The following is a 14,947-nucleotide window of genomic DNA, read 5'->3' as shown; positions in this document are numbered from 1 at the left end:
GAGGGGAGACCTTCTCGCTCTCTACAACTACCTGAAAGGAGGCTGTAGGGAGGTGGGGGTCGGTCTCTTCTCCCAAGTGACAAGGAATAGGATGAGAGGAAATGGCCTCATGTTGTGCCAGGAGAGGTTTAGATTGGATATTAGGAAAAATGTTTACACTGAAAGGGTTATTAAGCATTGGAACAGGCTGCCCAGGGAAGTGGTTGAGTCCCCAACCCTGGAGGTATTTAAAAGATATGTAGATGTGCTGTTTAGAAACATGGTTTACTGGTGAACTTGGCGGTGTTAGGTTAACGCTTGGACTTGACAATCTTAAAGGTCTTTTCCACCCTAAATAATTCTATTCTATTCTATGATCATCTATGAGCAGAGACAATCATTACCATTTCTTACCGAGCATCCCATGGTGCTGCAAGCCGCAGTGAAGGAGCAGGCAGGCAGCTCCCAGCTGCTCTGCTGACATTGCACAGCAGCTAGAGCTCCTCTGTGAGGAGGAGGAGTTGGGGTAAGAAAAGTCACAGTCCATCCAGACAAAAGAAGTGTTATAACCTCATTGAGCTGTGCTGACAGGCTGCGCATTTGAGGTTGCCATCAAAAACTTTAAAGACCTTAAGTACCGAGTGGCCTGAAGGGTCATTAAGGTATCCTGTGATTTAAAGCAGATGTTGCTGGAACCTCAGGCATTTCTCAGTTTCCTTTGCCTCGCAGCCACAGCCTCTGGCCAGACCTTGTGGCTCAGAAGGGGTTTTCTTGGGCATAATGGTAAAAGCCATGAAAGGGAGATGGTTGCACCCTACAGAACTCTTTGGGTTTCAAGGGAGCCCTGGGATGTCTCTAGAGGGACCAAGGATACCGCTTGTAGGTACTGTAGGTTTTTACGTTCAGTTTGTTTCCACAGAAAAAATGGCAGAGAAAATATCTGGGTTAATTGCCTCAGTTTTAGTGCAAAGGTGAAGCTGACTCAGAGGGTCAGCTCTCACATAAGGCTCTCAGATTTTAACTCGGTCACAACCTCCCCTCTGCCTCCCTTGCCAAGCCTTAGTTGTAAGGAGATGCCAGTAATGGTCTGCAGAGCCTGCAATGCAGCGCATCCTAAGATCACAAGTGAAAGGATTAAAATTGCTGGTAAGGCTGGTGGCACTAAGCAGCAAACTTACCTTTCCATCCGTCATCGCATAGGTGGAGGTGACAGAGAAAAAGGTGCTCGTTCTCAGATCCTCTCCCTTCTGCTGCCCTGGATCTCCCTGCTTTCTGCTTCCTACAGTGGGAAGCAGTGAGATGCTGTGGACAGGCATCTTCCAAGGGCCATTCTTCAACAGGCAATGCTGCTGTGCCCCTAGAAACTGTACCCTGCTGTTGGGAAGTCAAGAAATGTTGCAAGCATCACCGAAAGGCTGGAGGCATCCCGCATTGACCAGGTCCTCAGTCTGTAGCCACCTGGCCAATACTGAAGGCAGGGGAAATCTGCTGAACAACACGCAGTGATATGGTGGGAGCAAAGTGCTAGCAGATTGATAAGACACACTGCACAACCCCAGTCCTCTAATTGCACCATTTTGCGTAAGATAATTGAGAGGTCCTGAAAAGGAAAAATGGATCCAGCTGAAATACAGGCTCCAAACACATTGCTTACAGGCTGTAAATGGCATGAACCAGAAGCTTCCCAGGAGCCCCTGGAAGTTTGGCAGGGAGATGGTGGCAGCCGGGACAGCACGTTATATTTTCTTTAAAAGCTAGTTTGTGTTAGTGTTGGCAGGACCCTGAAACATACCTCTAGGCCACAAAAAATACAAGAAACTAACTTTTCACTTTGCTTTACTCAGGTATACTTGGGGAGTGGGGGGAAGGAAGACGCACGAACATTGGAACATATATAAATAGAGTGAGGTAAAGGCAGACGGACTCAGAGCAACCCCCCGTTGAATCCCCCTGCCAAACATGTTGACTGCTAAACGGATGGTTAGAGTTATTGTTTGGACAGTTGCATTGTTTCTTCTGAACATCTGTATTGAGGAACACAGATACGACAGCAGGCGTGGGTAGGAAGGGAGAAGAGAATAATTTGGCTCAGTTACAACATCCGTCAATTATAAAATATAGAGAAGATGCAATGTTATTAGCCAATACTTAATCTGTTTTGAACCAACTCAATTTTAATGTTCCCCTTTCTTCTCAGTGTGATTAATCAGTCCTCTCTGAACACGGCGTTTTGAAAGAGACCTCTGGTTTGCACCTCTCATTTTACATTTGCAGATTGAAACATCTCTACGCTTCTATCAGTTTTCTGAAAGTTCAAATACTTAGTCTTTTTCACTTTCAGAAAAGGTTTATATACTCTCAGCGAACAGGAGCAGTAACATATGCTAATATCCAGAGACTAGAACAGGCCCATCATAACGTCGTTATTTTTAGCCATGATATCATTACAATTAACTCTGTGGAGGTTTTGAAACACAGACTTTAAAAGCTCGAGATAGAAATCTTGTTAATATGGATTTACGTGCAATACTCTCAGAGAAAGCCAGTCCTCGTCACCTGCAACGGCGTTCAGAGACTGCACCCTGCTGGCTCACAGCAGCACCGCGTACCACAAGGGCCTAAAATACCCTTTCTGTGCACTTTTCTCGTGCATCAAGAAAAGTCTATCCATGTCCCAGCTCAGGTATCCCTCACTCGACCTTATGCCCATCACAGAAGTTACAGGATACTCAAACAAAATGAGCACACTGATAATTACCCACACAGGAAAATAAAGAAAGGAATGCTGCATTACGCTGATCCGCCAAGGCAATTTTAAAACGGAATTTTGCACAACCTCAGGCACTTCTCCTATGGGTAATCCCACAAAACGGCAGTGTCAGTCTCAAAATACAACGGGACCTCAGGATTTTGAGGCAGCTCAAGCATTTCTGCCACGCACCAAAACCCAAAACAAAGAGAAAAAATAAAATGTGTGCTTGTTTGTAATCATTCTCAAGAATAAAACAGCAATGTAGATCGCAGGAACGGCTGAGCCTGCAGACTTTAATTTAGACTGGTATGAGCAGATCAGGCCTACACAACCTGGTAAACTAGCATGTTATGTTCACTCTCTTTTGATGACATGTAACTCCTTCCGCTTAAGAGTCCAGAGTGAAATCAGTCTCTTGAATTCTATTACGCAAAACAGATCACGACAATTGAAGAGAAAACCCCGACAGAACGAAACAGTTCTCTGTCACATGTGCTCTCATACACAGCAAGATGAGCTCATTGCTCACCTAAAATGAAAATCCAAACTCACTAAAAAGTAATGGAAAGACTAATCCATTTTAATGAGCTCTGAGCATCCAATCCATAGCATACATGGAGTACCACTTACTCAATCTCATGGGCATTTGCTTTCACTTTTCCAGCTACTTGAGGGAAAAAAAGGGCGGTGTTTTGAAGGACAAAGTGATTTAATTCTATTCATAATACACTTTCTTCCATATAAAGCTACAAAAAAAAAAAATTCCCAGAACATTTATCGGTCTATTTAATATGGGCAATCTGTATTGCTCCAGGATCAGATTTCTTGCTCTACAAAATTACGCAGTAGAATTTCTTCTTCCTGTAGACATATATGAACTAAACTGACTGGAAACCACATTTGACATTTAAGGACATTGTGTGTATAAAAATAAAATACCACACATCAGCTAGACACACATATTTACACTCAGATTTTAGGAAACGACATTGCGTTAGGACATCTAGAATTTACTCCCAGGGGCTCCCTTCTTTGGGAGCTAGGTTTAAATTTAGCATTTATGTACTGATTATAGTGTTCATTTCAATTTTGGCTTTAAAAGAAAAAAAAAAAAAAAGGTGACCAAGTAACACCAGGAATAAACGACCAGTTAGCACATACAGCCTGACATTGTTCTCTCCTGCACACTCACCACAAAGGAACTGGACTGTTCAGTCTTTCAAGTGCATTTCTATTGCTTGCATGTGTGAGCTAGTTTGCATGATTTACAGCACCTAAACACTTTGTATATGTGCCACATGCGTGTTAAGTTATTGTCATCACACACACATATATTCATCCTGAAACACTGTAGGGGAGCAGAGTAACCTGGTTCTAATTTGCACCAGCAAGTTCTGCCCTGGTATATGAAAGCAGGACTTGTGATAAGGCACTCTATGACTGTTTCATTCAGTTGTAGCTGTGTAAAAGTTATGTGCCTGGACAGAGAGTTGCCTAGGCTTCTGTCTTCATCATGGGTGGGGAAAGAACCCACACCTGAGAAGCATCTTGAGAGGCTGAAAAAGCTAAGTTGTCTAGACAACTACCTTAGTAAGCAGCATAGGATGGGAAGGGCAATATCCCAAAGACCCAGGAGATGTGTCTTTGCACTGACTACCATCAGTTAAGGTCAGACACCTGCATGTTAAGACAAACCTCGTACTTAGAGCGGTGTCAGATTCAAGGCTGAACCTTGGTTCCCAGGGCGGAGAGTCCAGGTAGCAAAGGCTTCCTTATTTTCAAAATCAACTAAGTTTCATCAGTTTCTATATATCCTGCCTAAAATGAGACTCTTGGTATGGACACACTGCTAGCGGGCAAATCTCCTATGAGAAACACAGAATCACAGAATGGTTTGGGTTGGAAGGGACCTTAAAGATCACCTAGTTCCAACCCCCTGCCACGGGCAGGGACACCTCCCACTAGATGTGGGATGGTGATTCTACATCCCATTAGATGTGGGATGTAGAACATCCTAGATGATCTCCAATACAAGAACAAAAAAAAAAGAAAAAAAAAAAGAAAAGCTTTGTGGATGCACTGTCCTTCAGTGATAATCTACAGCACCACTATCCCCATCCATCTGTGTGCACGTAATCCAATTTCTACAGTTACATCTTTATTGGTACCATTACAACTAGCAGAATGCTAGACCTAGCACTGTGGTTTTGTGCTGTGGGATTCAAGTGTCTCAATCGTTCAGTTCTTACAGGACGGTTAGTGGCATGATTTTGACCTGAACTCTCCCACCCAGTGCCCAGGTACAGGGCAGGAGTTATTCTGGGATGGGGACCCCTCCTAACAGTACTATGGATGTGGGTCACCGCTGGTGACTTAATGATCCCGGTCACTCTCTATATACTACAGCATACAGGGGCTGGAAGTTTGCCATTTAAGAATTCAACTTAACCACTCTAATTTTAGACTGTTGAGCCCCTAAAGTCTGTTACTCCACTTAGAGTTTCCTCAGAGCTTGATTCACTGATTACAGACCTGTTGCGCAGAAACCCAGCCACACAGCTGAAGGAAATCCTTCTACAGCAAGGCAAGGGGAACCTGACAGAGAGACTGAGGAAATGCCCAGGAGCTAAATGTTACTAAACTACCAGATAATTGCAAGTGACTGAGAAATAATCCTCCTCTCTCAAAGAAAACTGCAAAGCAAAACAAACCCTAATTGGAAGGTACAGACTGTGGGAGCAGAGGAAGAAAGCAGAAAGATTGCTTTGTTAATAATACCTGCTCCAAGAACAGGTCAAAACCCCTCGTGGCATTTACAGACTATTTTCTGCCCAATTAATTGAACAGAATATCTAAACTGATCTTTCCCTCACAGAGAGAAATCATTATGCTCCACAAAAATGAAAGAGTGACTGAGTAGCTGTTATTATGTGGCCTTGATTTTTCTTAAATTGTCAGGTGTAGAGCACATAGGCGCAAGTTGGTTATGCATATAGTTATGCATTCCATCTTTTTGAAGAAATTGCGCCTGTCTTATTTTATGGTTACAGACAAAGCGTATCCTAACAAGCGAGAAAGAATCCGTGGGTGCTGAAGGAAAGACTGCATCCTAAACTGCAGTTCAGGCAAAATGCAAAGTGCCTGTTGATGGAGTCAAGAACACGAGAGCCAATTCCCACCCCAAAGAGAGGTAAGTATGCTCGGTTGTTCAGGAGACCAGGCTTTGCCTTTCAAAGTGTCACCTCCACAGCATGCCAAACTGAGGGGAATACAAGCTACTCCCAGACACCTCCACTAGACCTAAAGCTGTGGTGCAAGAATATCCACACATCTGGGAGTGATCCTCGGAGCAGCACATTTACCCAGCTAGAGCGTACAGCAGTGGACTGCAACAGGAGCTGGACCAAAGACCCAGCCGTGGGTGAAATCAGCTCTGGAGATCACAAGATTCCCTCTTTCAGCTAAGCTGGGAGACGATGAGTCAGAAACCAGAGTTACGCCCAGGAGCGAGGCAGGACATCTCCAGGCTGTGCTTGGTCTGAAGGACTCAGGGGCAGATAAGCACAGGGAGTCCTACCACAACGAAAGCACTTTTCTTCAGTGAATGGACAGCACTGAAAGGTCGCTACGAAGAATCACAGGAGACACATTCATTTAAAATATCTATTGAAATTACAAATTAAACTCTTCAATATGATTCAAAGTACAAAACACAACATTAAAAGGCATTCAACAGCTCTTTTATACATCACAGTGTTAGTGGCACAAAATGTACTTACATTTCAAATACATCAACAGAACTATTTTTACACTGGTCAAATACATTATTTATACATACGCATGACTCCTTCATGCTTATCCCTATACAAGTTTAAAATACATCCATGATAAATTGATCAAGAAAGGTTCAGTTATGCACCACGTACCTGTACCTAATGTTCCTGGAATTCTTATAAGAGAGATATACAAATCAAAGCAATAATGAAGACCACAGGGCTCTAAACACAAACAGCATGCCTTACTTAGTGTAAGTGCATTAGCAATTAAGCACTGATGGAGACTTTTTTTGATGTCTTTAATATCACTGTCATCAACAACAACCGTATTCTACCTGTCTTCCTCAGGATTTCAGATTACGTATGTGAAATGTACAAACTTTGGTTTTAAAAAGCAAACTTGCACAAAGCTTTATGCATGCTGCACCTCACTGGGCTGAGAAAGGCCTGTATTAAATATACTTACTCCTAATACAGTAAAAGACCTGCAGACGAAATGCACAAAATTTCATTTTTCTTTTCCTGCCCATAACAATTTTAAACCAAAAGCACTTCATCTTTTTCTGATCTATGAATATTTTATCCTGTCATCTCCATAAACAAGAGAGCTTTTCACTGATTTTGACTGTGTTTCCCGCATGTCAGGAGATCGACTGTAAGCTGAGAGTTGATCCAGTCAGCTCTTATTTGGGATTTTGCCTAATTCATAAACTGGAGTATTTGAGGAAAGATTATGCTCCTTGGTATGTAGGGGAAAGCATCCCAAATTTTTGGCTTGAAGTCAGTAGTAGGAGGTTTCAGGATGAATGCCACCATGAATAAAATTGAAATATTAACATAAAACTAGAGTAAGCATGTATATATAATCTTTCATCACAGAATCTTGAAGAGCCTCAAAACCAATGAATTTGCCCCCACAGCCCTCCTGTGAGGTAGGTAAACATTGGTCCATCCATTTAAAAGATGGTTAAATTGAGATAAAAGGAGACAAGTGACTTGTCCAATGTCACGTGGGGAAAACCCAATGCTACTGCCGCCGAAGTTGGAACAGACCATGCTACTGCCCTCTCTCAGGACAGACTTCAGCCCAACTAACGAATGGCAAGTCTGGGGAGATGCAAAGCCTCTGGGGTCTGGACGCCACACTCAGTCCCATGCTTGCTAGACAGGACACTGCGTCATCCCACCAGAACATGCAAATGATGGACTGTTACAAACTCCACTAAAAACAGCATTTAAGACAATGCAAATAACCTAAATAATAGCATAACCATAAAAACGCAACAGAACTCATGCAATGTATCTTATTTTTCTGGTGAAAATCTATAAAGACAAAGCTGTTGTAACAGAATTTCATCTGAAAAAGCAGCGGAGACAAACATTCGCTTTTCCACGGCAGTGCGTTTAAATGTCAGAGTTTAAAATAATGTATTTACAACTCAATTTCAGGGTATTAAATGTCACACTATCAACATAAGCTGTAACATAAAAATGCCCCAAACTCAATACATCTCCGCCAGAAGTTGTTACTTTGGAAACAAATCGGCATTTAAAACAAAAAAAAAATTCCCCGAGAAGAATACAGATGGAATGACATTTAGCAAACCTGAAAGGATTAGGTATTAGGTAAATATATGTAGGCATATAGTCTATCCCAACAGCCAGCATGTGAAACAAGAGATATGTCATAAAAATCTCCAGTAGCAATTCAAGTACGTTGAGATCAGAAACAGAGATAAACTGACAGAACTACACAGTTTTCTGATTATATATAATGTTACTTGTGAGCATCAATTATAAACTATCATGTCAAATTGTCTGTATTTGTCAGGGACTTCTTTTTCTTTCCTCTTTAAATCTGGGAATCCATTCATTTTGACATTGATTATTAACTGGCCACACAGTACCGTGGAAAACTTGAGTTTTGCTGTATTGCCACATAAAGGCTGTCTCTAAGAAAGGCACAGAGAAAATAAACCTCATACCAGGACACTCCAGTACTCTTAACAGGCCACTGCACCTCTGCTGTTTCCTATCATCCCAGTAGTAGAACTGGTCATTAGAGCCACTGCCACATAGAGCAAAAACCTTTAGTGCTCCTGAGTAGAAAATTAACAACCCTTGAAATCCTTACGCCCTGTTGTATAGGTGTTTTTTTTCTTCCCTCCAGCTAAAAAGAATTATAGGGCCAAGGATGAAAGGCCATAGTTCAAGCTTACCTGCAGGAAGCTGTCTTTCGCAGAAGGGCTTCCATGACTTTCCATGAAGCTATCTATGACTCGGGACAACCCAGGCGTTGGGCTTAGGGTTCCTCTGGGGAGATGGACTGAGCTGCTGCCAGAGGCGGAGCGAGACAACCACTTCCCTGCCCGCTGAGCTCAGCAACGCTCCACACACCCCGCGGGGGGCTGGCAAACAGGGATTGCACGCGCTGTCCGGATTTCAGGTATTTTTAAACAACTAAGCAATTTTTAACCACAAAGATAGCTAAAATACTAAAAATACTGTGATAACAAAACCAAATATGACGAGTACAGGTCTGAACTGTGCACTGCCATGAACAACCTGAAGATATCACAAGGAACTCAGATATGCTAAAAAACAGCTATCCTTTTTATTCACGTTATAATGGCTGAACTCATTAAAATCAAGGCAGGTAAGCGAACTGCAGATAACCTCTAGCCTCCAAAGCTAAAATCTGCGGTTAGATACAGTTTGAATTTGGATACCATTAAACTCGGAAGGAGGAGAGCAGAAGAAATTCAAGAGTAGTTTTATAAAAAGACAGCGGGCCTTTTCAAAATTGTACCCTACAGTCTTTTTATTTAATAGATAGACAGTATAAAATGAAAGATAATAAAGAAAGGAGTCATTTCCTTATGCTTGAGCTATGAAAGCATATTCTCAGCCTGTCACAGCAGCCAGAAGCAGTTAAGGGTCTTAATACATCTTCAGTGCAAAATTACCCTGGCTTCAATGTATTCATCCATCCGAGTACATTGATAATGCACAGAAATAAACGATGATGAAAAACCCGCAGTCAGACTTGAGTGCACAAGCCGACAAACACATCGTTTCAGATGCTTCGTATTTCATGGCAAGAAGTTATTAGTCAAATTCCTGTAGGCTTTAAAATCACAGCAAAATGGTTTTCAACAAAATATTTCTGAAGAGAAACTTAACAGTATGTTGACTAGCACGCTTTACTCTCCTGGAAACACAGCACTGTGAATTCCGCAAAACTATCAAATCAAGTCAAGTGATTATTTTTCAAATGAAAACTTGTTTCATCACAGCATCGCTATTAACAGCATACACCACACATCACACGATATTAACTCTGAAAATGGGCTAAGTAGTTTAAATGTAAAGTACAACTTCCACAAATATCCCAGGCATTTTTATTATTAACTACAGGGATAACCCTGATGTATTTTTATACTTAAAAGCAAAGATTCATTGATAACCCAAGAGTCTGCTACTAGTAAAGGTAGTCCTGTATTTTTTAATAATTGTCCTAAAGACAGAAGCAAGCTATCTTGAACTTCCAAAATATTTCAATAGCACAGCTATTTACACATTTGGTTTAAATAGGATTATATATATCTCTCTCTATATAAAAAAGATTAAGATACCTGGATTAGAAGTTAACGTAGCCCTGTAAGTGTAGCAGAACCCTAAACAACAGCAAAAAATAACAACTCAGAAAAACACTAGTGGTCCAGCGGTAATCAATACCATCAATGCATTTTTAAAAGAACCTCGATTAGAGAGCAGGTTTGTGTCACCACTCAACCTTTTTGCTTCACCAATTCATTTTTAAAACGTAGCTTTCAATCAAACAAATTTCTTATAAGACTTCAAAAAAATTCCTGGAAGGCAACAGGACCAACTTGGTCCTTCTAACCCTCCCCAAATCTCAAGAAAGGCATAGGATGGCCTATATGCACCTTATTGATTTTGTTATACTTGGAAAAATAGGTACTAAAAAGGCCACTGTGACGGCCTTAACAAAACCAGATGTGTAATAAACACGAAAAAGTCACACTGACTATCTGATTTGAATGATAGAAAACTTAAATATATGCAGGAATAAGACACCAAATTTTGAAGCGAACAGATATGCAGGAAGTTTAGATTTGTATGCATTTTTAGCTTGTTTTGCTGATGTCATTCAGCACAGTTCCCAGTCCACCAGCAGGGCATCAGAAACTTTTTGCATTATTTGTATCAGTATCACCTCTTCATTTCAGATAGATACCTGGGTCCGTGGTTTCCCTTTAGCACCAAACTCGCCTTCCATAACCCTCCTTGTCATGAATTGATCTATGCAACAGTAGTAACAACAGTTCCTGGAAGCGAGACCGTGTGTCAATGAAAAGCAGAACGGGGCAAGTAAGGCTACAGCAATGTAAGTGCAAGAGGGAAACATCAACAGCAACAATAAAATCAAAACACATGTTGTGATGAGTCCAATCTCCTCTCAGTCTTAGGTAGGTAGAGGGTCATCATCGCCTTTATTACATTTGCACTTGCAGCACAGAACAAATGGTGTAGCGAGCAGAAGGAAAGGGGAGGCCACCAAAAGTAGAAGACCAAATCCTGCAAAAATTCCTACCACCTGCAAGAGAAGGGAATAGCATTGTGTTAGGGATAGCAATTGGCTAGATTCTGCTGACACCAGTGCATCATCAGTGTCCTTCAAAAGGATCTCAGCAAATGCCACTGACCTTACCAGAGCTAGGACTTCCCCCCAGGGATATGCTACAGACAGTCCCTGCGATCAGTAAACGTGAGTGAAATCAGAGAGCGAACGTCCACGTTTCTTTGCTCCAGTCAGAGCCGTGCTACACAACTCACTTCCACCACGCAAACTGATGCAGATGGTTATTTGCCTTTTTGAGTTTTGCTTTACCTCAAACAACTAATGGAAGACCTGACTAGATACTTTTTTCTTCATCAAACCTAAATATTGAGTATCAGGATCAAGACTACAAGAGAATCACAGACTCTTACTTTCAGGTGCTCCCCTTTTTGCTGCAGAAAGCTCTGAAAAGAATCCATCGAGGTTCTGGTGTTATTCATGGAGAATCTGGGAAGACTCCCACAAACTTCCCATCAGCAGGAACACAAACTTGGAAATCTCAGCCACAGATTACAAACACTACGGATGATAGGAAGGCTTTGCATATGCCAAATGCCTTTTGCAGTCAGACCTGAGCTCATCCTGCTGCTTCAGGGGGCATGACTTAACTCTATCTAAAAGCATTTTTTTTCATTTACATGTATTGGTCATCCTCATCCTCTTCCCAGCAAGGGCAGAGGACCGCGGACCTACTACCCATTCTGTCGGTGTGACAAACTCTGTTAGTTTCTGAAGTTTAAATTTGGAAAATTATTAGAAAAACATTCAAGTTTAGGTTCATTGCCTTGAGGAAGTTTCCCATTTGCCACAGGCAACTCTAAGAGTAATGCTGCAACAATATGCCCGCAAATTATTTGAGAAAATAATTTAGATTTATTCACATGAGAGTGTCTGTGAATAATTCTGAATAATGAAGGCAGGAGTGGAATGCTAATCTGCTAGCAAAACCTCACAACAGAAGGCAAAATGAAATTAGAGCGCAGTACTCATTAAAGAATTCTTCCAGCCAGGGCTAGAAATGCCGCTTCAATTAACTGCCAAATATTTAATTAGCCATGGTGTAGATGGGATGATTTACTAGTACTTTTGTCGGCCACGGACTATTTCTCGTTTTGATTACCACGTTAATTCTTCCCGCAATTCCCCGCCCCGGGATCTCCAGCCGGGGCTGACGGGACCGGCGGCAGCGGGAGGTGGCGCTGTGCGACAGCGCTCGCCGCCCCAAATTCCTTCGATCCCGGCTTTTCGCTGTCCAGGGATAACGAGCTCCAACTTCCTCGCCCTAACAATATTATTTCTTGCCAAAGGCGATTTCTTTTTCAGCTTCGGAGGTGGGCAAGTTGCATTACTTGTTCTTTTTTTGGAGGTGTTGACAAGCTCCTGCAACTTCCATTTACCGATTTTTACATTTATTTACTATAGACATAAACCAAAACTAAATTCTAATCTCGTTAAAAACTGTGAGCTGAAACTACTGCCCTACTGCTCTTTGGAGACAGCATGCCCTTGTCTAGCTCTCTGCAGCCCAGGCTAAGAGTCTACTGGCGAGACAGAGCCAAGCTGGAAGTTAGCAATTCTGGGGACTGGATTGACTACTGGTAATTTTTATGAGGTATCTATTTACACCTTCCTTTCAGCCTCAATACGCCATCAAAGAATTCATTAAGTTTCATTTTGTTTGTTGTGGGTTTTTTGTTTATTTTCGTTTTTTTTGGGGGGGTCGTTAGTTTATTTTTTTTTTAAAGAAAAACTGCCTGCTGCGTGTTACTTACTCATTTTCTACTTGGTTCTGTTGCTTCTGAAGAAGTTACTGCCCTACTCAGCATCAAGCCATTCCCTCTGGCCAAAATAAATATTTTCTTTTAAATCCACAAACAACAAACCAAAGGCTCACCTCAGTTTGCCTTGGATAAAATACTCAAAGAAACTTAACATAAGGAAATGATTGCAATGTTGATTTGGCTTTAGTGGGTTTAGCAGAATTACATCCTGACTGGTAGACAATTATCACTTTCTCAACAGTGACTAGAACATCAAACATACTGTCTATCAAATATGTTTGCGCTAACTACTGTGGCTGAGATCTCAAATATCCGATTAATCACCTCACATTACAGGTATATCAAGAAAGCTTATATACCCACACACTTTCTAAAATAGCATTGGCTAAGCCAAACAAAACCAAGTTTGTAGCTGACGTGCCCAGGGGTGTATGTGGAGGGAGAGGGGTACGATCCTTCTCTTTTTATTTCAGTTTAGACTTGGTGTTTATTCTCTAGACTTGGGATTTATGCTCAAATGGGAAAGAAATCTGTACTTCAAAAAAAAGCACTTCGTCTCAAGCTAAGGTAGATATTTACCGGCACATGGTTAATTTAGGAAGAGATGACTCAGGTACCCAGATGTCCCTGCACTTCTGAAGTGACTGTAAAGGCAGTAGATTGGACTAAGTCACACATTGGCATTTATATTGCATGCATTGAAGTAGTGCAGAGAGCTCTTCCATTGCCAGGATTCATGCTGGGTCCAGCAAGACTGCATCTAGACTACAAGAGGTACCCCCACATGCTTTGTAATATTCAATTTGAAATCGTGTTTGAAGCTACTGGTAAGCTCGCTGGGTTACCTTCTACCCAGCCTACATCAATGAGTCAACTGGAGTCCATAGCAAGGTACTGAGCATACTCAGGCTAACTCCTCTCTAGTTCTGTGTTTGAAGATAAAGATCGCTTGCAGGATGAACTTCCCTGTTAATAATATGGATGGTGGCAACCTAGTTTGTACTCCGGGTTTACTGAGAAGAGCATACTGGATTGGCACTTAACTGGCTCTGCAAATGTACCCTTTCTAGTTGTCTGTGGCTTTCTGCTAAGGAGTGTCCTCTCTGGGAAAGCCAACTGTTACCATTTGACAGAGAATTTTACCCTAAGGTGTTAAAATGAGTCAGGCAAAGGAAGGCACTGTGACGGTAGTAGACCTGTACAGAGCTTTTAGAGACCTGAGCATTCATTACCTGTGTTCTGTGCCAGATAACAGACGCCCTGGAGTGTCCCAGCTTGTTTCGACAAGGTCCTTTGTCGTAATGTATAAGGAGAAAATCATCCTACAAAACATTAAATGAAAAGGTAGGCAATAAACAAAAGTACAAGCTGTTCTTCAAGTTATAAAATACTACTTCCTGAGAACTTCTAACCAAGAATTGTACAGGAAGACAAAAGCTTAGTAAAGTGGATATGGCAGCTCCAATCTTTCCAAAGTGCTTTGTTTACAGTTAAAGTGTCTTTACAAACAGGTTTGTTTAGCAAGTGTTACATATCTGTAACGAAGTCTCCCAAAGGCTCTCAAGCTGCATATTTAAATACTAGCATGGAGTTTAGCAAGAAGATCCAAGAAGATAAGCTGACCATTGCATGTATTTTGCACACATACAGAAAGAGCAAAGGAAAATGAGTACTTGTCCTGCAGACTTCACAAAGCTGGTTCCTTTTACTAGTTGAAGAATAAAAGTGCAATACAGATTTTTGAGAAATGATGTCCCTATCTCTGTCCTGCCATCCTTTCGCAAACCAGCCACAGTATCAGGCCTAGTACCAAGGGAACACTGCCTTTTAACTGAGCATGCAAGGAGCCTGGGACTCGAGGACTGTTAGTAAAGCATTCAAATGGGCCACAGGATTTGAATAGTCAGAGTAGCTTCGGGAACCTAAAACATTTCCTTTGCTATTGTCAACGATGCTATAAAACAGATGACATGGAAACAGATGTTGTATATTGTATATACTCTGATCCTTGGTC

The 14,947-nt window shown here is 41.7% G+C and overlaps 1 protein-coding gene across 7 annotated transcripts in view; it reads right to left on the bottom strand.

Moving 5' to 3' along the window:
* Positions 1-6,380: 6,380 nt before the first annotated feature.
* The window catches only part of RNF144A (ring finger protein 144A), a 70,879-nt gene continuing 62,312 nt past the window's right edge, over positions 6,381-14,947 (bottom strand). For all 7 annotated transcript variants that reach the window (XM_074581783.1, XM_074581781.1, XM_074581780.1 and 4 more), the window contains 2 exons: positions 14,166-14,255; positions 6,381-11,128 (listed from right to left, as the gene is read on the bottom strand). In XM_074581783.1, coding sequence (XP_074437884.1) covers positions 10,997-11,128; positions 14,166-14,255 — 222 coding nt within the window. In that variant the 3' untranslated portion in view covers positions 6,381-10,996. The remainder of the gene's footprint in view (positions 11,129-14,165; positions 14,256-14,947) is intronic.

The sequence above is a fragment of the Larus michahellis genome, chromosome 3, assembly GCF_964199755.1.
Source record: "Larus michahellis chromosome 3, bLarMic1.1, whole genome shotgun sequence".
In the NCBI taxonomy this organism is placed as follows: domain Eukaryota; kingdom Metazoa; phylum Chordata; class Aves; order Charadriiformes; family Laridae; genus Larus; species Larus michahellis.
This window is presented reverse-complemented; position numbering and strand designations above follow the sequence as displayed.